The sequence below is a fragment of the Gadus morhua genome, chromosome 23 (genome assembly GCF_902167405.1).
Source record: "Gadus morhua chromosome 23, gadMor3.0, whole genome shotgun sequence".
NCBI classification, from domain to species: domain Eukaryota; kingdom Metazoa; phylum Chordata; class Actinopteri; order Gadiformes; family Gadidae; genus Gadus; species Gadus morhua.
In genome coordinates this window covers 23,585,200-23,608,377 of record NC_044070.1, presented here as the reverse complement: position 1 = coordinate 23,608,377, position 23,178 = coordinate 23,585,200, and the positions used below count along the sequence as shown (strand labels likewise).

The 23,178-nt window shown below is 48.3% G+C and overlaps 2 protein-coding genes across 3 annotated transcripts; one reads left to right on the top strand and one right to left on the bottom strand.

Annotated features, from left to right (window-relative positions):
- Positions 1–18: 18 nt before the first annotated feature.
- On the bottom strand, positions 19–17,488 carry ezh2 (enhancer of zeste 2 polycomb repressive complex 2 subunit). Of its 2 annotated transcripts, none has more exons than XM_030348455.1 (19): positions 17,078–17,488; positions 14,863–14,986; positions 13,879–14,007; positions 13,519–13,638; positions 13,159–13,279; positions 12,348–12,545; positions 11,831–11,939; positions 10,283–10,512; positions 9,831–9,928; positions 8,677–9,127; positions 8,246–8,412; positions 7,306–7,447; positions 6,784–6,909; positions 6,057–6,235; positions 5,595–5,690; positions 5,315–5,396; positions 4,308–4,388; positions 2,864–2,948; positions 19–2,466 (listed from the first exon to the last, which is right to left on the bottom strand). In XM_030348455.1, exons 2-19 carry the CDS (start codon positions 14,977–14,979, stop codon positions 2,406–2,408), a joined length of 2,592 nt encoding a protein of 863 aa, XP_030204315.1. In that variant the 5' UTR covers positions 14,980–14,986; positions 17,078–17,488; the 3' UTR covers positions 19–2,405. The 2 variants fall into 2 exon arrangements, with proteins under 2 accessions (XP_030204315.1, XP_030204316.1); XM_030348456.1 differs by having other exon boundaries at positions 10,349–10,512.
- Positions 17,489–18,699: 1,211 nt separating this feature from the next.
- emc9 (ER membrane protein complex subunit 9) lies at positions 18,700–22,451 on the top strand. The gene is made up of 6 exons (XM_030348283.1): positions 18,700–18,940; positions 19,439–19,665; positions 20,465–20,541; positions 20,875–20,944; positions 21,215–21,309; positions 21,955–22,451. Exons 2-6 carry the CDS (start codon positions 19,471–19,473, stop codon positions 22,133–22,135), a joined length of 618 nt encoding a protein of 205 aa, XP_030204143.1. The 5' UTR covers positions 18,700–18,940; positions 19,439–19,470; the 3' UTR covers positions 22,136–22,451.
- Positions 22,452–23,178: the final 727 nt, after the last annotated feature.

Here is a 23,178-nt window from a genome sequence, read left to right as displayed (position 1 = left end):
TGAATAACAAGCACAGGACCGTATACAACAGTTTATTCTGCATCATGTTGAACAACAAAGAGTCGGTAAATAATACAAAAATCAGCACCTTTATTTGTGGTAAGGAGACCTGTGGAGAACATGGGTTTGAGAAGAGCAGCGGCTGGAGGTTGTGGACGCTGAACTGGTTTGTGTACACTCGTTCCCCATAGTGTATGTATCCCGTATGCCTTCTACTCCAACCTCATCGATGTCCGGGGCTAGCTGGTTCAGATGGGTGCCAGTTTAATTGTCTAAATCCCTTCAGTCTGTGGTAATAATGCCAGCTGGTGTAACGACTAGATTGGATATATTGAAAAAAGGACTCCACGGTAGACAACTGACAAAGAACATTAATGATAATTAATAACCAATATTCATAGAAGTTGATTCCAGAGCACATGGCGTGGTTCATAATTACATCAAACGTCTTAAATAACAGGAAAATAAAACGGTACACATGTAAAAAAAAAAAGGAAATAATCCTTTCCGGAAACCGACCAAAACCTTTTAGCGAGAAGTAACATGAGTCCTGAACAGGAAGTCTGGTTTCAGGTGAACTGAGTACATCGTAACGCTCTAACAGAGGAAGGCCCGGCTCGGCAGCAGACCGGACTGAGAGGGCGTCAGTGGAAGGCTGGTGCCATTCACTAGCCCTGGAATCAGAAGCACCAGGTTCTGTGTTTAAAGCACCAGATACCGGACAGCCCATGATCAGTAAGAGGGTGGGTATGACCTCCTGTACACGATAGGAGGCATGCTCAGGGAAGAAGGAGTACGGATCAACTGATTGGACATCACACACGAGGCAGTCTGCTGATTGGTTACTAGGGGCTCAAACCGATTAAAGCCACCGCTACTCAAAATGCTAGCCTCTACGTTGACCACATGTGAAACCCCTTGTTGCAGATCTCTAAAACACAAAAAGCGAACATCTAAAATGACAACACATCCCTAAGCTTAGGCTTCTTTTTATTAATATTTTCATGATTATGGAATAGGGTCATGCTTCGTGGTCCATTCAGAGACTCAAGGCACGGCAAAAGGTTGACTGTCGGCTGTGTGTACACACACAGCTTCCCCACACTGCAAGAATACATGATGTCTGCATGGCACTGACCGGAGGACCGACGCCGGGTCAGTTGAAACGTCAACAATCATGACGTTTCCTCTGCGTTGGTTTGAGAAGACCAGTGTGTCACACGTCCGCTTGTTTGATCTGAGGGGCCTGAAACGCTGCCCCTTAACGGGACTCTAAGAAGCAGACACTAACGTGAACTAACGAGCTGCTGGCCAATCAGAATGGAGGACTGGGAGGAGCTTAGGGCCGGTCCATGTGACGCAGGGCTGTACCAGTAGAGGGTCACCTTACAGTTCAGTAAAAAGACAAGAATGAGCCAGAGGAGATGATTACAACCTGAAGATTATCCGTTGTTTATTTGGTTGGGTGTTTGGAGAGGAATGACCGCGCTGAAGGGCTGGGTCGTGAGAGAGTAGTGGTCCAGAGGTTTGAGCGCTGCAGTAGGAAGGAGCAGCTGGGTGCTGAAGCACAGGGTTCCCCGGTGAACCAGCAGGCGTTCAGCCACTAGAGGGCGTCGGGCTCAGAGGCTCCAGCCGATGGGTTAATCTGGTGGTCAGCCGTTTGGATGAACCTCCCAGAGAGCCGACGGTCGACTTAGGCCGAGGACACGCTGGTCTCTGACGGGGGGGTGGGGGCCTTCACAGGAGAATGTCTGTGTGTTCATCAGGGCCGTCTGAAAGATATGTCGGCCCGGAGAGCTCATGGATGCTTCCCGGTATCAGCACCAATCCTTCAACCAATCAGGATGCAGCGTGGTGGTGGGGGCGGGTTCTGTTTGAGCTCCATTCCCTCCTTTATGAACAGAAGCACAGACGTAGTGATGACGATGATGGACAGGCTTGCCGGTCTGCGTCTGTCCGGTCGGACTGAAGCCTCCTGCTGGTCGATTGGTCCCTGAGGCGTTGGGAGGACATTGGAAGTTTTCCCGGCAGTAGAAAAATGGCCGTCGGAGCATTTTAGTCGTGGGCCGAGGCGGAATCTGACTCCCAACCTCTCCCGCCTGTGGCGGGATGAGGGTAGGGTTGTGAAGACATCAACACAAGGGAAGTAGAAAAAAAAAACTTGCCTGCCATGGCAACAGTAAAAACAAAAAAGAAGTTCCGGTTCAGATCCAAAAAGTCCCAGAATTCCTGAAACTCTGACTGAGTTGGTTGGTGGAGTTGTTCTGGTTTCCTGAAGTGGCCACTTGACTGCCAGTGTGTTTGTGTATGTGGGGGAGAGCGCGTGTGTATGAGTGTGTGTGAGTGTGAGTGTGTGTGTGTGTGTGTGTAAGGCCTTTGTGTAACAGACTCAGGAGGTAGTAGCTCTAGGCCATCTCCAGTTCCCGTTCGATCCCAACGTACTTCAGGGCGTCGGCCTGGCTATACCTGGGGGCGGAGACAGAGGGAGGAGTTAGCTTAGCAGTGGCTACCTGGAGCTAGCTCAGATACTGTTCTTTGTATGCATTTCAAAATGGGGATCAATGGCCCTTTAACAAAACACACGCAGTCAAGAGACTTCAGACAATTTATAGAAGTATCTGAACCAGTGTTCAGTAGATATGCCACCAATGCAGAACACAACTACTTAGGTTAGGTTGAGATGAGAAGCACGTGCCGGCTCACAACTAAAACACGGCAGTTCAAAGCACATTTGACCTGCCCATTTGCAGACGATCATGAAAAACTTGAACTTTAACAAATGAAGAAGATCAAGTCTAGTGAACTTGGTGAACTGTTGGTGGTAAAGATGTAAACAAAGAGTACTGGGGCGGTCAGTACAGACCTGTAGTCGAAGAACAGCTCCTCTCCGGTCTGGATGGCCCTCTTGGCGAAGATTCCTATCCTGTGGTCGCCGTTCACCATCATCACTGAGGGACCAGAGAGATACAGAGTCACACCAGTCCCTCTGGGGGTCAATGAACCACCATCATCACTGAGGGACCAGAGAGATACAGAGTCACACCAGTCCCTCTGGTGGTCAATGAACCACCATCATCACTGAGGGACCAGAGAGATACAGAGTCACACCAGTCCCTCTGGGGGTTAATGAACCACCATCATCACTGAGGGACCAGAGAGATACAGAGTCACACCACAGTCCCTCTGGTGGTCAATGAACCACCATCATCACTGAGGGACCAGAGAGATACAGAGTCACACCAGTCCCTCTAGGGGTCAATGAACCACCATCATCACTGAGGGACCAGAGAGATACAGAGTCACACCACAGTCCCTCTGGTGGTCAATGAACCACCATCATCACTGAGGGACCAGAGAGATACAGAGTCACACCAGTCCCTCTGGTGGTCAATGAACCACCATCATCACTGAGGGACCAGAGAGATACAGAGTCACACCAGTCCCTCTGGTGGTCAATGAACCACCATCATCACTGAGGGACCAGAGAGATACAGAGAGATACAGAGTCACACCACAGTCCCTCTGGTGGTCAATGAACCACCATCATCACTGAGGGACCAGAGGGATACAGAGTCACACCACAGTCCCTCTGGGGGTTAATGAACCACCATCATCACTGAGGGACCAGAGAGATACAGAGTCACACCAGTCCCTCTGGGGGTCAATGAACCACCATCATCACTGAGGGACCAGAGAGATACAGAGTCACACCACAGTCCCTCTGGGGGTTAATGAACCATGAGAGGAGAGACCGCCGGCCATACATAGTCACATGACAGTCAGTACCGTTGGTTAATGCATGAATTTCACTTCCACAATAGAGCCGACGATGGTAACCGCGACAACCACTGTGTACAAATCACTGGCGGTAGACTCAATAAGTCTTAATATAGTGGTCAACAGTGAAGCTATTTTACCTTGAGGGGATGTGGTTCAACTCTGTAATACGTCTGATGTAATCCGTCTACTTCACTAATACAAGATGGCCATTTAGACAGAGCAGGTGTCAGGTGTGTGAAGCTCTGTCTGGGAAGCGGTTGATTAGCCACGTCAGAGAGAGCGTTAACGCTTTTCAGACAGTTATGTATAACGCCTCAGTGTGTGCGCATATGTGTGTAAGTGTGCGTGTGTGTGTTTTAAAGTCAAGCCGACAAAGGGGGTTCACTTAATCTGAAGTACTATAGGTGCCATTTTCTTAATACAGTCCAAGAAGACGTCTAATACACGGTGATAGTTAACAGACCGAGGCTCCCTTGACTGGGAGGACCTCTCATGTGAACCTCTCATGTGCTTAGTGTGCCGCTCACCTTTTGCATAGCAGTTGGGGTTCACAGAGTGGTTGGCGAAGCGGATCTTGTTGCCCTTCCTCGTGGCGTCGACCACAAAGTCTGGAAACAGAGACAGGGTTCTTCATCAGCACCACTGACATCATACCGCCGCTCCAGAGCAGACAGGACGGACAGACAGCCAAGCGGAGGAAGTCCTCGACTGACGTCTCGTTACCAGACAACTCATTACCAGACGTCTCATTAACAGAGGGCTCGTTACCAGACGTCTCATTACCAGAGGGCTCATCAGCACTGTTAATGGAGCTTCATTAATCAGACCCTCCAGGATTTCGCGATGCTGCGATTTGCAACTTCAGCGCAACATCAACCAATCACAGCGAATTGAGTGCAGTGTCGCAATTTTAACCAACCACCGCAACTTTCCCGCAAATTTGACCAATCAGTGGCGTCGTCTTGAACTGACGTCGACAAACTACCTTCCGCCTCACTTCCGTGTTTATACTACTTCAAGCATTCATGCAGCATGTGTGCGTCCAACGTTTCACACTTGCAGACCAAAATAACTGAAAGATCGTGAAATGGGGTCGGCTTAGCTCAGGAGGTAGAGCAGTTGTCTTGTAACCGAAAGGTTGCTAGTTCAATCGCCAGCTCCTCCTAGCTGAGTGTTGATGTGTCCCTGAGCAAGACACTTAACCCTAACTGCTCCTGACGAGCTGGCTGTCGCCTTGCACGGTTGACTCTGCCGTCGGTGTGTCAACGTGTGTATTAACCGATGTTAGTCGCTTTGGATTAAAGCTAAATGCCCTAATTATAAATTGTAAAAGCAGTATCCTCAAAAAAGGCCCGCGAAATCCTGGAGGGAATGATTAATGAGCCAGGAAGACGCAGCAAAGCATCCCATCTCAGGTCAGGCCCCGAAGAGGGTTGCCAGATTGGGCCCGATTTCCCACCCAGTCTGGCAGCAGAACGCAGACTTAGATCAAAGTCTGGCCAGAGCGACGCTTCTGCGTCTACGGCGCGCTCACCGTTGTTGAGGTTGAACAGGAAGCTGCACATGTACTTGTCGTAGACCTTGCCTCTGCGGTCCGCCTCGTCCTGGGAGATGATCTGCGCACACACACACACACACAAAGGGTCAAAGGTCACGGCGTTGTCAGCTATTTAGGCACTAGAATAGAGCAGCTTCTTGAAGTGGATTGGATAACGAGGGTTACTGGAAGAGGGGTGCAGGGAGATCGGGTGTGGGGTGCATCAATCACTCAGTGTATAACTGCAGCAGGATCACCGTGCGTGTGGCTGGCCTACCTCTCCACAGTACTCGGAGATGAACTCGTTCTTGTGCACCGGCTCCTTGATGAAGATGCCCCAGCCGGCCACATCTGACGGAGCCAGCAGCAGGTGCTGAGACAGAGGGTGGAGCAGAGAGGGTGGAGCAGAGAGGGGTACGTTAGTATACACTCGCTGATAACGGGGAATCAAGGCACGCCAGGTGAAAGGGGAAATACTATAGAAGATCCCTAAGTGGCTTAAGAGTGTCATTACTCAGCATAGTTATCAAGGATCAGTCTGGTGCGAGCTATAGACTTTGTAATAAGGGGTACAGTATGGCACGATGGTCGCTGAGACGAATGCGAGAGAGCGAGAGACAGAGTGCATGAGAATGAGACAGACAGACAGTGCGTACCTTCTTGGCTCCCCTCTGGATTGAGCAGACAGACAGACAGACAGACAGACATACAGTCAGGCAGACAGACAGGCAGTGCGTACCTTCTTGGCTCCTCTCTGGATGGAGCAGTTCTTGCAGGAGACGTTCTTGCTGTCCCAGTGCTCCGCCGCGCCGCAGGTGAGACAGAGGTCGGGGTCACACTCGCGGACCGCCAGGTAGCACGGGCACTGCTTGGTGTTGCACTGGGCCTTACACCTGCAGCCCGGGAACCGGTTCTGACCTGCACCCGCAACAAGACCCCGTACCGGAGTTAGACGTTTACATTCAGGTCGTTCAGCTGACGCTTTGATCCAAAGCCACTGACTATAAGTCCATTGGTCAGGAGAAGGAGAAACAACATATTTGTCGGTGCGGTAAGGATGTTCATAGAACCAGGGGCCAGGCAGTACCAATGGCTAGGTTAACCCATTCCTATGTCATCATTCTATGGCCTGTTAAGCCCTTTAAGGCTGTACCTGTGATTAGGGCATTGAATTTAATTGAATTCCCCCATGTACTACAAAGATAGCTAGGATAAACCGCTACACAATGCCACGTACTATTTATAGACTTGGAACACACAGCTTTTATGCTTGTTTTTGAATAATAATAAAATTATTTTTTTTAATACATAAGGGTCATCTGTGAGGTATTCTGATATACACGGGTACATTTTAATTAATGAATTATAAATAATATTAAGCAGTTATACTTTAGCTTGTGTTAAACATTGTGTCTACTTGTACGGTTCACATTGAGACGAGGTAGGTGCTGATTGGGTGACTTTACATTCAGAGCTGCACTGGCAGAACTTTTCACAGAAGTTCTGAGCTGTGACACAGGGGCAGGAGGAGTCACATGGTTGCCTCGGGTGGTCACATGGTTGGTAGTTGTACACGTGATTGGACGAGCCGTCTGGAGGGGAGGAAGTAAACAGGATGCATGTTATCAAAAGGAATCGAGTAAAGAAAGACTGAAACGGGCTGGCATACATGTAACGATAATGCGATATAAATATGGTAGGTAGATGATAAAAGATGTACAAAATGTTTATTTGGCCAATTGATGTACTATATTTACGGTAAATCTCAATGTTATGCAGCCTTGCCACTCAAATATACAACTACAATTTCTGCAATCAGCAAACATAAACATTTATATATTGAAATACATTTAAAAGACGTAATTTATATTTTTTTATTAATATTTTTTTAAAAGAGCATAAAAAGTATATTACATATATTGATAGTTTTTTATCAGTAATATTTATGGGTCCCGTGGATGAGGTAGTGTGTGGGGCGCGCGCCTGACCTTTCTTGAGCTGGATCTTGCGGCAGTGGGTTGCCCAGAGTCTGTGCTTCTTCCTCTTCTTCCTGGGGGGCGTGTCCTCGTCTTCGTCCTCGGTGGGCGCGCGGGCGATGATGCTCGACTCCTTCACCCTGAACTCGTACACCTGGGGGGGGGGGGGGGGGGGGTTAGTCCCGGGCTGCAGACAACAGACCTCTGGGGAAGAAGGCCCGCCCCCATCGGTCAAATGTCTACGGTATACAACACGGGGTTGTAGAATGGTCGCACATAACAAACTGTGGCTGGCGAAGACGTACAAGCTGCGTCACGGTATGAAATACACACTTTTCCCACCTAGTTTCGGCTGGGTCCTTGGATTGTCGGTGCCGTTAAAGTAGCGTTATTAATCGTTTACTACTTTAACGGCACCGACAAATCCAAAAGTCGAAAAACTAGATGGAAAAAAAAGTGTAGTTCAACACGCGCCGCAGCTTTGACTTCTTTTCCTCTTCCACGTACGCTCCTTCATAAACCCCGTGGTATTGCCCACAGACATTTGACCGAGGGTCCCGGAGCCTCGGAGGCGGGGCTTATTCTCCAGGGGGGACGGGGGACGGTGGCGTCCTGGATCACAGCGAAGTGTTCATGCATGTTAGTGACCCACGGCGTAGGAGCAACGTCAGGGTTTCCCACAGCGCTTTTACAGCTTAGGCGGCCGCCTTAGCAACACACGCCTGTCGCCTTGACTACCGTCCAAAAACAAAGGATCAAAAACCAAGAATATATATATTTTAACAGTTAGATCATTGTTCGTGATAAATCATTAACAAGATTAAATCAGTTCAGTTAAATCGTTGAGCTTGTTCCAGGTTTTATTTTGGAAAGCAGATTATTTATCAATGATATCCAACTTCCTATTGAGTGTTTAATATCTCTGAATGACCCCCCGGGGAGCGGGCGCTACCTGTCTGCAGGTCTTGGTGCCGATGAGCCGGGCGATGGCGCAGTAGTTGTCGTAGTACGTCCCGATCAGCACCCTGAACAGGGAGGCCTCGGCACCACTCCAGTCAACCGGCTCCGGCTCGCAGGTCAGCTTCAACGTGACCGGGGTCGGGGAGCGGGAGGTCCCCTCTGTGGGGGGGGGGGGGGGGGGGGGGGGGACACGGAGCAGTGAGCACGGGGAGGACGGGACCGGCTACCATCAGTACGACTGGTGACGCTACCAGGGGAACAAACTAATCTTCACTGATCAATGTTTCAATGAGAATTAAAGGGGCATTCAGATTATAAAACCCAATGGAATACAAAGAGCAGAGAAAATAAATGTACTATTAGGGTACACAGGAGGGCTCAGAGTGAGTGAGTGAGTGAGTGAGAGTGTGTGTGTCCCCTCACCTGAGCTGCTGGTCTGCATTGCTTTTTTATCCTTATCTTCTTTATGGTTGTCGTGGTTGTCGTGGGTATCGTGTTTATCATGGTTGTCGGGGTTATCATGGTTGTCGTGGTTATCATGGTTGTCGAGGTTATCGTGTTTGTCGTGGTTGTCATGTTTGTCGTGGTTGTCATGTTTGTCATGTTTGTCGTGGTTGTCATGGTTATCGTGGTTGTTGACGACAGCGCCCTCCTCATGGTTGGCGACCGCGTCTCCGTCCTTGCTGCCCTCGCCGTCGCTGTCCGTGTCTTTGGTTTCCGAGGAGACGGACGGGCTGCCCGGCCGGCTGCTGGGTCGCCCGCGGCGACGGGCAGCAGCGGGGCGCTTGGAGGGGCTCTTCACCTCCTCGGCCTCCTCCTCCCCCCCCTCCCCCTCCGGGGCCATGATGGCGGGGAACTCCCGGACGCCGTCGTCCTGGTGAGGACACCCTGACGTTAGTGTTCCTCCACACACAGCCCTCTCACACGCTCTCCTCCAAAGCAACTCATCGCAGCTTGTGGGCGGCACGTGGCTCAGGAGACAGAGCGGGGTGGTACGTTACCGGGAGGGTGCTAGTCCGATCCCCGGCTCCTCCTAGCTGAGGGTCGAGGTGTCCCTGAGCGAGCGCTCATGCACACATTCACGTGAATGTGTGCATGAACGGGTGAATGCTGGGCAGTATAGTAAAGCACTTTGGAGTGGCCCCTGGTTCGAGAAGCGCTGTATAAATGCAGTCCATTCACCATTTTAACTACAGGCCCATGTGACTAATGAGAAGCTTGGGGGTAAGGGACTACGGTTGGCTTCAAACATCCGGTTGTACAGCAGGCTTCAACACCAGGTCCCGTCATGACAACGTTCTATAGCGATGGGTGACATTCGGGCTTAAAAGGCGACATATTATACCACCCGGTGTGAGTGTGATTAGCCATTACAAGCCGTTTTCAAAATCTGCCTCTTCTGACATCACAAGTGGGCGTGTCCACATAGATGCGTTCTGGATAGATCAGTCTACCAGCCATTGATCCGTCATCCATCTTGGTTGACACGTCCACTGGTGATGTGAGAAGAGGCTGATTTCCTGATGGTATAATATGGGACCTTTAAGGTCATCCAGTGGCCCGGGTCAGTCCCTCACCTGCACCAGGTGCATGTAGCAGTCGCTGCCGCACGGCTTGTTGTCCACCAGGCTCTCCATGTTCTTACGCTTGTAGGTGTTTGGCGTGGCGTGGAACGCTGCCAGAGGAGACACGAGGACAACACAATGCTGCCGTCAAGGAAATGAAGGGACACGTTCAAACTGGAACATGACAAATATCAAAAAATAAAATAAAGATCATCAAAAAGACATTGTTCAGGACATAGCACATCATTATACATATTAATATACCAAACCCAAGCTTAACTGATATTGTGGGCATCGAGTTAAGACTTGGTACAATTTAGCAACGTGACTTGGGCCCGTGACTACGGAAACATGGCGTCAACGAGCGGCTCGGGCCGGCGGCCACGTTGCTCAAGGGTCCCCCCTACAGGTGAGACCGCAGACATTAGGGGATCGAACCCAGAGCGTCCCCCCTCCATCATTACCCATCGTCTGGCAGGGCGGCAGATCGTCTGTCCGCTGGGGGGCGTGTTCGGAGTGTGAGGACTCACGGTGGAGGAAGCAGTCGTACTTGAAGCAGCGGCGGCAGAAGAGTGTGTGGAAGGAGTGCAGGCTCTGCTCGCGCTGCACAGAGCGCGCGTTGGGCCCGTCGATGTTGGGCGTGCACTCTGGGGGCAAAGCCCCCGGGAGCTGGGGCTCAGTCAGCTCCTTGTACCTGGGTGGGGGGGGGGGGGGGCATGAGCGCACGCACAGGAGCATGCATGGGAACATAGACCGACACGAGCACACAGACCGACACGAGCACACAGACAGACACGAGCACACAGACCGACACGAGCACACAGACCGACACGAGCACACAGACCGACACGAGCACACAGACGGACACGAGCACACAGACGGACACGAGCACACAGACGGACACGAGCACACAGACGGACACGAGCACACAGACAGACACGAGCACACAGACAGACACGAGCACACAGACAGACACGAGCACACAGAGGTCAGTAAGAGTGATGCAATGATTGCAAAACTATTAATAATGGATTGAATTTATATAGCGCTATTCTAGACACTCAAAGACGCTTTACAGTGAAGGGGGGACCTTACTAACCACCACCAGTGTGTAGCCCCCACTGGGGTGATGCACGGCAGCCAATCTGCGCCAGAACGCTCACCACACACACACTTGAGGTGGAGTGAGGGAACTAATGAGTCAGCCAATTATACAGGAGGATGATTAGGGGGCCAGACTGAATGAGCCTGGTCGGGCCAGGACACCGGGGAAACCCCTTCTCTTTGCGATAAGTTCCCTGGGATCTTTTGTGACCTCAGTGAGTCAGGACCTCGGTTTAACGTCTCCTCCGAAGGACGGCGCCTTCCACAGCACAGTTTCCCCGTCACTGCACTGGGGCATCGGGTTAATGTTAAGGCCATAGGGAAGAGTGCCAACTAGTGGCCACCACCCGACACCACTTACAGCACCTGGTATTCCCAGGCGGTCTCTCATCCAAGTCCTAACCAGGCCCGACCAGGCTTAGCTTCCGAGATCAGACGTGTCCATGGTGCTAAGGCCAATTACATTACACTACCACATTTGATAATATGTTGCCTTTAATCTGTGTAGGGTGTGTATTATCTATGTAGTGCACAGTTTCTCGCAGATTGTTAGATAAGGTGGTTGGCTTTGCCTTGAGACCGGGGGGGGGGGGGGCTTTTAAATTTTATCGCATTGAAAACAAATCTTTTTTTTTTTACCTAGTTCAGGCGGCAGGCGTGTGTTGCTTAGGCTACACACCTACACCTAAGCTGTTAAGTGCTGTTGGAAACCCTGTTGTGTATGCTATTAACCGTTTCCCCTTTGCCAAGTGCCCGACTGAGCATGTGTGGGCCTGACTCACACCAATAAACGGCCATCCCACTGAATCCTTTCATTTAAATTGACTTTACTTGTATTGCACTACAAAAAACCTAAATCGGTACACGATGGCATCTCCCAACCTAAACCTCGGTATGGCCACACTCACTTCTCCTTGAGTTCCTCGGTGGAGCCTTTGTCAGGGAACATGGCGGAGATGGCTTCAAAGATCTTGTCTGAGGGGAACTTCTTGCTGCTGTCGTTGCTGCTGCTATGATCTGGAGAGGAAAGAGCATCACAAAAACTGTTACAGCGAGGTCAGGATGGGGGGGGGGTCGGACTCAAACCAAGCGATATGATTATCGATACACTGGTGCCAAATATCGATGTTATCATATATTTTTTATATTTCTAAGGACGAGTAACTGAAAAGCTCAAGTTTGGACCATGAATAAAGGCTGAAGTCCAGCCCTTTAACTATGAATACAAAACACCCGTGAAAAGGTAGACATATCTTGATGCATCATTATCGTATTGCCTAACGATATATTGATTATTGGAGAGGCGCTGTGCGCGATACTATCTGTATCGTGGGCCGTGTTATCTCATATCCTACCATGAGGTACCCTGTGTCTCCCACCCCTAGTGTCTACTGATAATCCATCTACATGCAGAGGGGGTCTTACTCTCGGTGGTGACCAGGGGGTCTTTGCTGGGCTCCTCGGGGGGGGGCAGCTGCTGCTGCTCCTTGCTCTCACAAAGCTCCAGCTTCTCCACCTTGAAGTCGGGCTGCTCTTCCTCATCCTCCTCATCCTCGTTGTCGCTGTACTGGGTCAGAGCACTCACCAACTCCACGAAGATCTCGTCGTTGATGAAGCCGCACTCTGCAGACACACACACACAATGTAATCAGTTCTAGGGATGTGATCCATGACAACAGTTGATGAGAAAGATACACACACAATTAAGAAAATAGCTTTTGTATAAATTATAACTTTTTTATTGACTCATTTCTAAAATGAGGTCCAATTGAATCCAGTTAACAGCAGCTATGAAAAATCAATCTTTTCATTAATTATTGTATGCTGTACATCCATCGTGTAGCATCGTATCCTAGCTATCTTTGTTGCATAAGGGGAATGGGTTAAACTAGCAATAGATATTGCTTGGCACTTCGTTCTATGAACATCCTTACTGAACAGACAGCGATATATTTTTGTTTGTCTTTCTTCTGACAAATGTACTCATTGTAAGTGGCTTTGGATAAAAAAAGAAAGTCTGCTCAACACCCTAAAGGTTAATGTAAATTAATTAAATTACATCTAGCGCAACCAACGCCATCTGATGAGTCTCCAACAGGAGCTTCACATCAGTGGGTGGCACAGAAGAGCCTAAAGGACTACTATGTACAATGAACAACGCTCCGGCTGCAGCACCCAGCTCTCCTGCATGCCCTTGTATACGAGGAGGTGACGAGGGCCTCCGGTCGGCGCTCACCTCGGTCTCCATGGACCTTGCCGTCGTAGTTCTTGATGAGCTCCTCGATGAAGGTGCCGTCCTGGTCCAAGATCTCGTCCCCCATGTAGGGGATGTTGTGGAGCACCGTCTCATCTTCCACCTGGACACACACACACACAAATGGGGGAGGGGGAGGGAGAGAAGGGGGGTTCATGGGAGTTGTAGTCCAAGGGCCAGCTGAATACAGAACAACTGGAACGACTTAACCCTGACCACAAACCCAGCACCAGTAGCAGAAGGTACACATTTCGGCTCCGTGTTTCAATTGATTTCAGTTCCATGGATGCTGATGTCGAGGTAGGTGAGTGGGTGAGTGAGAGACAGACGGATGTTTCATACCATGAAGTTCTGCTGCAGTGGCGACCAGGAGTACATGACTGGTACGGAGGCCACAGCGTTCAGGGTCTTCAGAGGGATCACCTGCTTGGGGAACTCGGAGAAGCCACTGTCCACCGTGCACTGTGGACGGAGAGGCGAGACGTATAACGTTTGATATGCCGAGAGTATATTTCTAGGTTAGAAAGCTCACTGTAGGTGTCCTTAAGAAGGATCCCTTGAAAGAAAACAATGCACATTGTAATGATTGCTTGACGTTCCACTTTTGAACGCTGATTGTAAACACAAAGCCGCCATCATGTGTCCGTAGCCTGAAGACACCGTGTGGGAGATATGTGCGCGTGTTACGGAGGGAGCGTGCACCTCTCTGGTCCCGCGCAGGGAGCTGACCGCCGTCATCACGTGAGCGGGCTGGATGCGTCGGGTCTTCCACTCCTGGTTCAGGACGTCCGTCCGATCCATGATCTTCTGCCGGTTGGTGTTGAACATGCTCTGGGGGGAGAACGCCGACGGGGTCAACGAGACATGGACCGGTACGTGGAATGGGTGGAGTCAGAATCAGCGTTGAAGGAGAGGGGGTAGGACCATTTGAGTTGTGTGTTTTCAAAATCTGCTGGCGTTTCACAAATCCCATACCCAACCTTTAAGTGAACGACAGCCACCGTCTACGAAGGACGTCCTCTTGACAGCAAAGAGACTGATGAACCCTGGCATTCGGACTTTTAAACACGCATCCAACAGGTTCACTTTGTGTTTCCTTGACCCTTAATACTAGTTAACCTTAGTGTTATGACATGAATCCAGATAATCTCAGGACCATGACACGAGCTCTGAATGGGCTCTCACTAGCAAGCCCGTCACCGTGAGTTTGGGCTTTGACTCCGAACTTCCATATTCAAATATCAAAAAATAAATCAAAATTCGAACGAATATTAGGCAACCCTTAATATTCGAACCCATTATGGGCAGGCCAAGAGGGAGAGACATCGGAGAACCCGACGCACTCTATTCATAATATTGTAATGACCACGGAAGAGGCAGTGAATGAAGTATTGATTAGACAGCGATTAGAAACCTAATAAACCGTTGGAACACGCAAGACCGGTAACCATAGCAACGCGGTAAACAAACCTCGCGAAGCCCATCCACGTCTTACTGAAGGCATTTAATGGCCAAAATATTATTAATAAATATTCAAATATTAATAAACAAACGAACTTCAAATATGAAGTTCACACACCCCCCCCTACCCCCCACGGGGGGGGGGGGGGGGTAGGGTGTGTGTGTGTGTGTGTGTGTGTGTGTGTGTGTGTGTGTGTGTGTGTGTGTGTGTGTGTGTGTGTTTACCTTGACCTCATCCGCCCGGCGGAAGCGTTTGAGCTGGCGCAGCCTCATGTACTCAGACTTGACCCTCCTCTTCCAGCAGGCCGGGCCTTTCTCGGAGCGTTTCCCTGTCAGCACCATGGTCGACCTGGAGCGACACACGGCACCCATCAGTCACCGTGCTGTTTGACTGACAAACCAGGGCCTCAGAGGCCCTCCCCCGTCTCCCTGACTGTCGTTTGGACAGTTTCCCTGTTTTGGGATTTAGCAATGTTTTTTTGATGAATACGATAACATTTTTACCTACCGAGTGCACTATGTACAGCACTTTGGTCAGTGCGAACTGTTATAAATGTGCTTTATAAATACATTTTACTCACTTACATTAACTGTAATACGCTTCATTAACTTTATAAAAAGGTTACAAGCATCATTTTGACTATGGGGTGACACTTGGATAACCACCAACTTCAGATTTTTTAATTTATGATGCATTTTTCCGAGTTGAAGGCATGATGACCTTTCCATTGTGAGCTCTATGGCTGTAGCCAGCTCTACTGATTTACTTCCCCACTGAATTAAACCATTAGGGGAAGGAGGAACTAGAGAGCAATCTAGCATTGTAAACAGGGAAGCCAAATGACAAGCGAGACCGAACCCTGCTCTCAACGAAGAGAAGAGTGACGGTTTAAAACGCATTCAGCTGTACTCGCAATTCTGATTTCCCTCCCGAATGGCATAAGTTATTGCGGGATGCAAATCAGCTAGCCAGAGATAAAATCTGAAAATATTTCAGTTTCTTTTTTTTAATATGTTTTTAACTACTGTGAATTTAACTACCCTTACATCCGTTATGACATTAAAACAAGTATTCAGATCATATCTAGATGCAGTGGCTGTCAGATCACTTTCCTCCGTAACTCACATTAACTTTTTCAAACCTTACAAGAGGGGATATCTGCTGTAGGCCTTAAGAGATATAGTAAACTACGAAAAGACAACGCTCAAACATCAATGTTTGTATACTGACGTGCACAACATAACAGACAATTAACTAGAAAGCAACTTCAAATTAAGACAGGAGTGTTTTAGCCTGCCTGAGTCTCTAATCTAAAACATGTGGACACAGCCTACAATTAGGATGTTGGTGAATTGGATGATATATTACGTAAGCTGCATTTCACCCTGTACAACTCGTCTAACAAGATTAACTTTCTGCAAAATATTTACCATGCCAGTTCTTGGAGCATGCCGTTGCATTCATGGCATTGAATAATGATTACACAGCCGTCCACAGTGATACCACATGTCTGCTCTTAGGAGACACACTTCTGACCTGAGCTGAGACACAGGGTTTGTGGTTGCTTTTGTGGTATCGTACAACATGTACAAAAAAGGCTGTTGAAAGAACGTTGCTTCACCAAATATCAGATCACCAGTGAGCCAAGACACCAATCACGACACGTTGAAAATATAAAATCAATCACCCATTTCTGTTTTTGCGCACAAAAAAAAAACGTCCACCCTGACATTTTGAAGCAATAACTTCCATAAACAACGAGGGGTTCTCACTGTCAAGCCTCACACTTGTTGGACCAACAGCCTGACAATGTAAACAAAACACATTAAACGGAACAAACGTTAAGGGTGCAAACACATTAGGAGGTGTCGAAAGTTAAGGATGTAAACACATTAAGTGGAATCAAAAGTTAAGGGTGTAAACATATTAAGTGGACTCAAAAGTTAATGGTTTTAAGTTAAAACCCCTAACTTTTGATTCCACTTAATGTGTTCCAACTTTTAACACATTAAATGGAATCAAAAGCTAAGGGTGTAAACACATGTAGTTTTAAAAGTTATGGGTGTAAACACATACGGTGGAAGTGGATTTAAAAGTTAAAGATGTAAACACATTCAATGGACTTAAGAGTTAAGGGTGTAAATGTAAAAACACTAGGTGGTAGTGGTTTGAAAACTGTAGCATGTTGTCAACCACCCTCCGGGCGGTCGCCAGACCCGGTTGCGGGATGTCGTGATGCCAGTCTGCTGAACCCACCGCGTCGCCCCTATAAACCATGCCTATCTTACATCTAGCCTCCGGCTAGGTGAAGCTAACGAAGACGTCCCAGTGAACAGTTTGACAATAGTTCCCTGAACCCGGAGAACATCGGAGGAAAGGGAGACGCCGGCTGGTCTGAACCCCTTCCAGACGGCGGACAGCGGTGACAGTATCTCCTACCTGAGAGTGGTGCCCGGTCCTCATTCAGCGGGGCGACCCGGGGTGGATGTGATACAGGACGGGCAGAAAAACGTCCTTTGTATACACGGGGACAGGGGGTGGTTAGCGGGTTAGCTGCTACGTTAGCACACTAGCTCGTAGCACGCTAGCTCTTTAGCTCCGGCAGCAAGCCGCCAGCGACAGACCAACACCGGCTTTACTTGTCAGCACTCACGGCGCTCGTTTCCCCAGTCCGACCGGGACCGGGAATGGATGTGATGTTCAGTGTCAAACGGTGTCGATGACGGACACAACTTTCACTTTGTAATTTTGTAATTAATTTGTCCGGTTTTGATGTTTCCGCCTCAGCAACTATTCAAACCGCCGTCCGTGTAGCACTCACCGCCCACTTCGGCTGCAGCAGATTCAAGACGCGCCAAACGTTTGGACCAATCACAGGCAACGATGCTGAACGCTTTTACTGTGCTGTCATGCGATAGGCTAGATTAGAGAGACAGCTCCACCAATGGGGTTCAGCGCTGTGCTGGGGCCCCAGACAGGGGCACATGTGGATATATTCTCTTTGTTCTCACATTCATCCCCTATGTCAGATACAACTACAATATCTCGTTTGCTGATATTCTCTCTTATTATGTTTTTGGGGAACACAACTTTTTTATGAGAACTTTCCAGAATATCGACGTGTTTCATAAATGTATATAAATCGTTAACATTGCAGCTCGTGTCGCATTGTTCGCATAAACTATGATTTATGAGAGGATCGCAACGTGTATTGGTTGCATTTATCTAACGCAATGTGTTCATTCTGTCCTAAACCCTTCTACCTTGTTTGCGTCTCAAGGAAAGCCTCCTCCCTCATCGTCCTCTTACATCACAAACCGCAATAATCATAATAATTTTAACTATTCCAAATTTTCTACACATCAGTCTAAAACTAGTCCTTAAAAACACAATTTGTTTTGCGTTTCCACAAAAGAACATTCCCCTGAGGCCAGACAAGCAAGTTGGACCATCATTGAGATTCAGCCCCATCCAGCAAGGGCAAGGGGTATCAAGTGCATTAAGCTCCTCCCCGGCCACAAGGTGATTGGATGAAAGCCTCCAAACGCTCTTTAGATGTTAACATTACTGAAGAAATTCATAATGTCATTATACCGCATTGGTATAGACGAGCTCGGGACGAGAGAATACATAGTAGATCATTCACATTTAATTAAATGCGACGTAATAGTAAGATCTATTTATGACAATGCAATGTAACGGGACGTACTGGTAGAAAGCATTCCGATTAGGATTCCTGGATTGATTGGAGATCGACGCACACACATATCCACACAGATAGACAGCCAGCCAGCCAGCCAGCCAGCAAGACAGACAGACAGACGAACAGACGGACAGACGGACAGACGGACAGACGGACAGACAGACAGACGGATAGACGGATAGACGGACAGACAGATAGACAAACAGACACAGACACGCGCACACACACACACACACACACACACACACACACACACACACACACACACACACACACACACACACACACACACACACACACACACACACACACACACACACGTATTTCTCTCTATATATATATATATATATATTTTTTTTTTTTTATCACATGCCATCTCTACTCCCTCCACGGGGGGCGCTATGTTTGACCAGAGTAGAGAATCTGTTAGCAGGATAGCTTTTAGCTGACAGATGAAATAGCTCCAACAAGCAGAAGATAATTGTACTGCTCGGATTACTACTTTATGACGGATTACATTTTTACATTGCACGGCCTGTACTCTCCATCCGTCGACTGCGGTCATTACATCCTATCTGAATAAACATATCCCTTTGCCGGTAAGAGTTATTACACATTAATTAGCCGGCTTGCTAGTATAACATCATATGCCTCACAATATCCACATCGGCCACCTAAAGTATCCTAAATATAGCAATGAATTCATTTTTAAAAGATGTCAACAGCATGCATATCTAAAGAAATAACCGTAATAAGCCCTAAACGAAGCCAACATCCCTTTTTTGTTATTCATATATTATGACTAATTTAATGAACATTGATTCAATGAATTCATTCAATTCGATGAATCCAGTCGAGTACATGGTGTATTTGGTTTTGTGTAACGAATTGATTTGAGTTTCTCTCACACACACACACACACACACACACACACACACACACACACACACACACACACACACACACACACACACACACACACACACACACACACACACACACACACACACACTTTTTATTGGATTGTATGCGTGTCTCTGTCTCAGCAAATATACGTGAGATCACAACGTTAACAGATCCTCATCGTTTTGCTTCAGAGCCGTGCCTGTCCCCCGTCTCCTCCTCCACCATGGGAGAGATCGAGCTGTCCTGCCGTGCCTACGTGAAGATGCACCTCCACGCCTGCCTGTTCCCCCGGTGCAGCGTCAACGGGCTGCTGCTGTCGTCTGGCGCGCCAGGGGGCGCTGTCTGCGTGACGGACTGCGTGCCTCTGCTCCACTCTCACCTGTCTCTCGCTCCCATCACTCAGTTAGCACTCACACAGGTATGTGTATAATTATCGGGGGTGGCATGTGGCTCAGGAGGTAGAGCAAGTTGGTGTCGTGGGGCACCTGAGGTAGACGCCTCACCCTGACTGCTACTGGCTGTCACTTTGCATGGTTGACTCCGTCTTCGACTCGTCGGTTTGTGAATGAGTCCATGGATGGGTGAATAAAAGGCAATATTGTAAAGCCTCCATTCACCATTTACTGCGTTCCAAAACCCATGCTACCATTCTATTTAGTAGTAGGCCAGAAAATATTTAGTGTGTCCCAATACATAGCATGGAAAATGCAGTATGCCAAAAACACCAGGATGTTGTTCTACGTCCAGTTGCATTTCGCAGTACACAAGCCAGTAGTATGCTTTAAGCCGTTCTTCTGCCCCACAACAATCCGCAACAGCAGAAGGTATGTGGGAGGAGCTAGAGGTGCGCTAGTGAACACCCGAAATCACCAGGAGTATTTCCTGATTGCATGCATACCGTGTGCAAAGGTATGTTCTTTCGCACGTACGACAGATAGCCAGCTGGACAAGTAAAAGAAAAGGTATGTGGTTTTGGAACGCAACCAGACTGATAAGAGCGATGTATCAAAGGTATCAAAGGTCTGACTGAAACAGTTTTGCATGTCAAAATAACGACACAGATGGTCCAGATTGTGCGTTTGATAATCAAAACACACGTTGATGTAGTAATATAACAGCAGTGCTTTGTTAACACACGAGAGAGCTACAGGACGAACAACGTTTTGAGCTTGGCTCCCCTAATGTGTGCCTGCCATGTGTGTGTTCTCTGTACACAGGTAGACGTCTGGTGTTCACAGACCCAGCAGAGGATAGTGGGTTACTACCAGGCCAATGCGTGTGCTTCAGACAGCAGGTGAGAGCCCCCTCACCGCCTCACTACCCCTGCTGGACTGGTGGTATGGCCTCGGACCAAGCCACTACTGGCAAGTGTCAAGCCGGTGTGTGTAGCAACACACACTGCTTTACTTTGTTTTCCGTTGCACTCCTTATCATCCCTAGAAGGAGGGATCCCTCTTCTGTGATCCTTCTCAGGGTTTCTTGACTTTGGATTTGAGTTTTTCCCTGCCCCTTTGAGGGTTGCCTCTTATTTGATATATGATATGTTACTTGATGTATTGGTTTGTCTTCCTACCATCTCTGTCTCCTCATACATGGATGTTCTTCTGTTTGCTTTCCTCCCGGACAGTCCCACGCCTTGCGCTCTGAAGATAGCTGATAAGATCTCGGAGCAGTGCAGCAACGCTGTTTTGTTAATGGTAAGCTCAATGCAGAGAGATGAGTGAGAGCATTTGATCCGTGAACAACACTAAAGATACAGGTCTTCCATCATATATATATAATGTATATCTTACGCAACTGCACAGATTTCACATCGTTTACCAACCTTTTTGGCTACACTTGTCTACCTTGATACAATTATCTAAGCTGGATCAGAATACTCTTGTTTGTTGATTTGTTTGATATGTCGTTGGTCGGGTGTACTACAGACTTCCTGACGGTGGTTGATGGTTTTATTGTGACTCTAGATCGACGGGGGGAAGATGTCTCCTCACGACAGGGTCCCTCCAATAGTGATGTACGAACGCAAGGACTCCAAATGGATCCTTAAAGACAAACACACGTAAGCGAGCCCGCCTCTCTCTGCTGATTCGTCTCTTGCAAATAATGGACTACATTCTTTACTCATTTCAAGTGGGGCAATATATCATGCCTGTTGTAATCACACCTCGTACATTTGGACCTCTCGCTCTCTCTCTCTCCCCTCTCCTCTCCTCCCTCTCTCCTCTCTCCCCTCTCCCCTTTCCTCTCCTCTCTCTCTCTCTCTCTCTCTCCCCTCTCCTCTCTCCCCTCTCCTCTCTCCCCTCTCCCCTCTCCTCTCTCTCCCCTCTCCCCTCTCCTCTCTCCTCTCTCCTCTCTCTCTCTCTCTCTCTCTCTCTCCCCCTTCTCCTCTCCTCTCTCCTCTCATCTCTTCTCTCTCCTCTCTCTCTCTCCTTTCTCCTCTCTCTCTCTCCTCTCTCTCCCCTCTCCCCTCTCCTCTCTCTCCCCTCTCCCCTCTCCTCTCTCTCTCTCTCACCTCTCCTATCCTCTCTCCTCTCTCTCATCTCTCCTCTCTTATCTCTCCTCTCTCCTCTCTCCTCCTCTCTCTCCTCTCTCCTCTCTCTCATCCCTCCTCTCACCTCTCTCCTCTCTCCTCTCTCCTCTTTCCTCTCTCCTCTCTCCTCTCTCCTCTCTCCTCTCTCCTCTCTCTCTCACTCTCGCTCAACAGAATAATGCTGAGGCAGTGGGAGGAGACCCGGCTGATAGCCAATCAGATGCTGGACTCGGGAGACCACGCACTATTGGTGGATTTCGACAGCCACCTGGATGACATCACGAAAGACTGGACCAATCAGAAAGTGAACAACAAGATTTTAGAGCTCGCCTCGCCGGCCAATGGGAATGTGTAATGCGAGAAAGTTCCTTTATAACAGTCATATTTAATGTTTAACATAGGGCCTTGTTTTTTTAGAAAGAAGACGTTTATTTTTCAATGCGAATTGCATTTCGATTGCGTTTGTACAGGAACTGGCATGAATAACAACACCATTTAACAAACAGCTGGGTACATCCTTTCAGTCTTCCCCCCCCACCCACACAGACATGCACCTTCCTCTCGGAAGCAGGTGTCGTTGCAACATCTCGCGTGCAAGTGATGCTCACACCCTTGTTTTCACACTGCCTGAGTCTGCCGCTTTTTAACCCATTAAAACATTATCTAACGACGTAGCGTGCCCATGTCTATTTTTGTAACAGCCTTTGACCAGCCTCCCTCTTAGCAAACAAGAAAACCAAACACCAATACCATCCTGTATTCTATTCGCAACAAGATCTACGACGGCTTTTTAACTACAACATAAGCGCTGGTTATTCAATTTGATTTTGAAGGTCTCAATTCATAATTTATTTTTACGCCTGGTGTTCCGTGTCAAATCTGACACGGCAGAGGATATGACTCCGGGTTGACTCAGACGTTTGGTTTGGATTTGATCCACCAAACTCCATGACATGTTTAATTGCTGCATGCAATACTATTAAAAAAAACAAAAGAAACAATGTTCTCTATTGGTCCGATTGGACCCGGCTTTCTGATCATTTGGTTTGATGACATTTTCTTAACCCCAACAGCGAGGTATATGTGGCCTTCGACCCCAAAATAAAAACATGTACATTTTATGGTTAGGAATGGATTCCAACGAGTTGTTAACTTAAAACACAATGTTGGGTGAATTATTTTTGTTGTGCTGTGTGGCCAACTAAAACGGTATTGACCCGCAGACACCATAAGGGGAGTTATCGGTTCTAGCACAATATGAGGGTTCAACGTATAAAAAGGACTTCTGTGGTCAGGGATTAATCTTCCAAGAGCCCCATGTTCAAGCTCCTGACATTTTCCCTGAACGTACCCTTGCTAGGCAACTCCCATTCCGATCTTCAGATATGAGTGGGTGTC

Bases quoted from the DNA above. Each gene is read 5' to 3' on its own strand.
- ezh2 (XM_030348455.1), bottom strand. From the start codon at position 14,979: ATGGTGCTGACAGGGAAACGCTCCGAGAAAGGCCCGGCCTGCTGGAAG. The intron at 9,128-9,830 runs GTGAGGGACTGA...TGTCCTCACCAG, and splicing joins GCTACATGCACCTGGTGCAG to GACGACGGCGTCCGGGAGTT. The intron at 5,691-6,056 runs GTACGCACTGCC...CCTCTGTCTCAG, and splicing joins TCCAGAGAGGAGCCAAGAAG to CACCTGCTGCTGGCTCCGTC.
- emc9 (XM_030348283.1), top strand. From the start codon at position 19,471: ATGGGAGAGATCGAGCTGTCCTGCCGTGCCTACGTGAAGATGCACCTC. The intron at 20,542-20,874 runs GTGAGAGCCCCC...CCTCCCGGACAG, and splicing joins GCGTGTGCTTCAGACAGCAG to TCCCACGCCTTGCGCTCTGA. The intron at 20,945-21,214 runs GTAAGCTCAATG...TTGTGACTCTAG, and splicing joins GCAACGCTGTTTTGTTAATG to ATCGACGGGGGGAAGATGTC.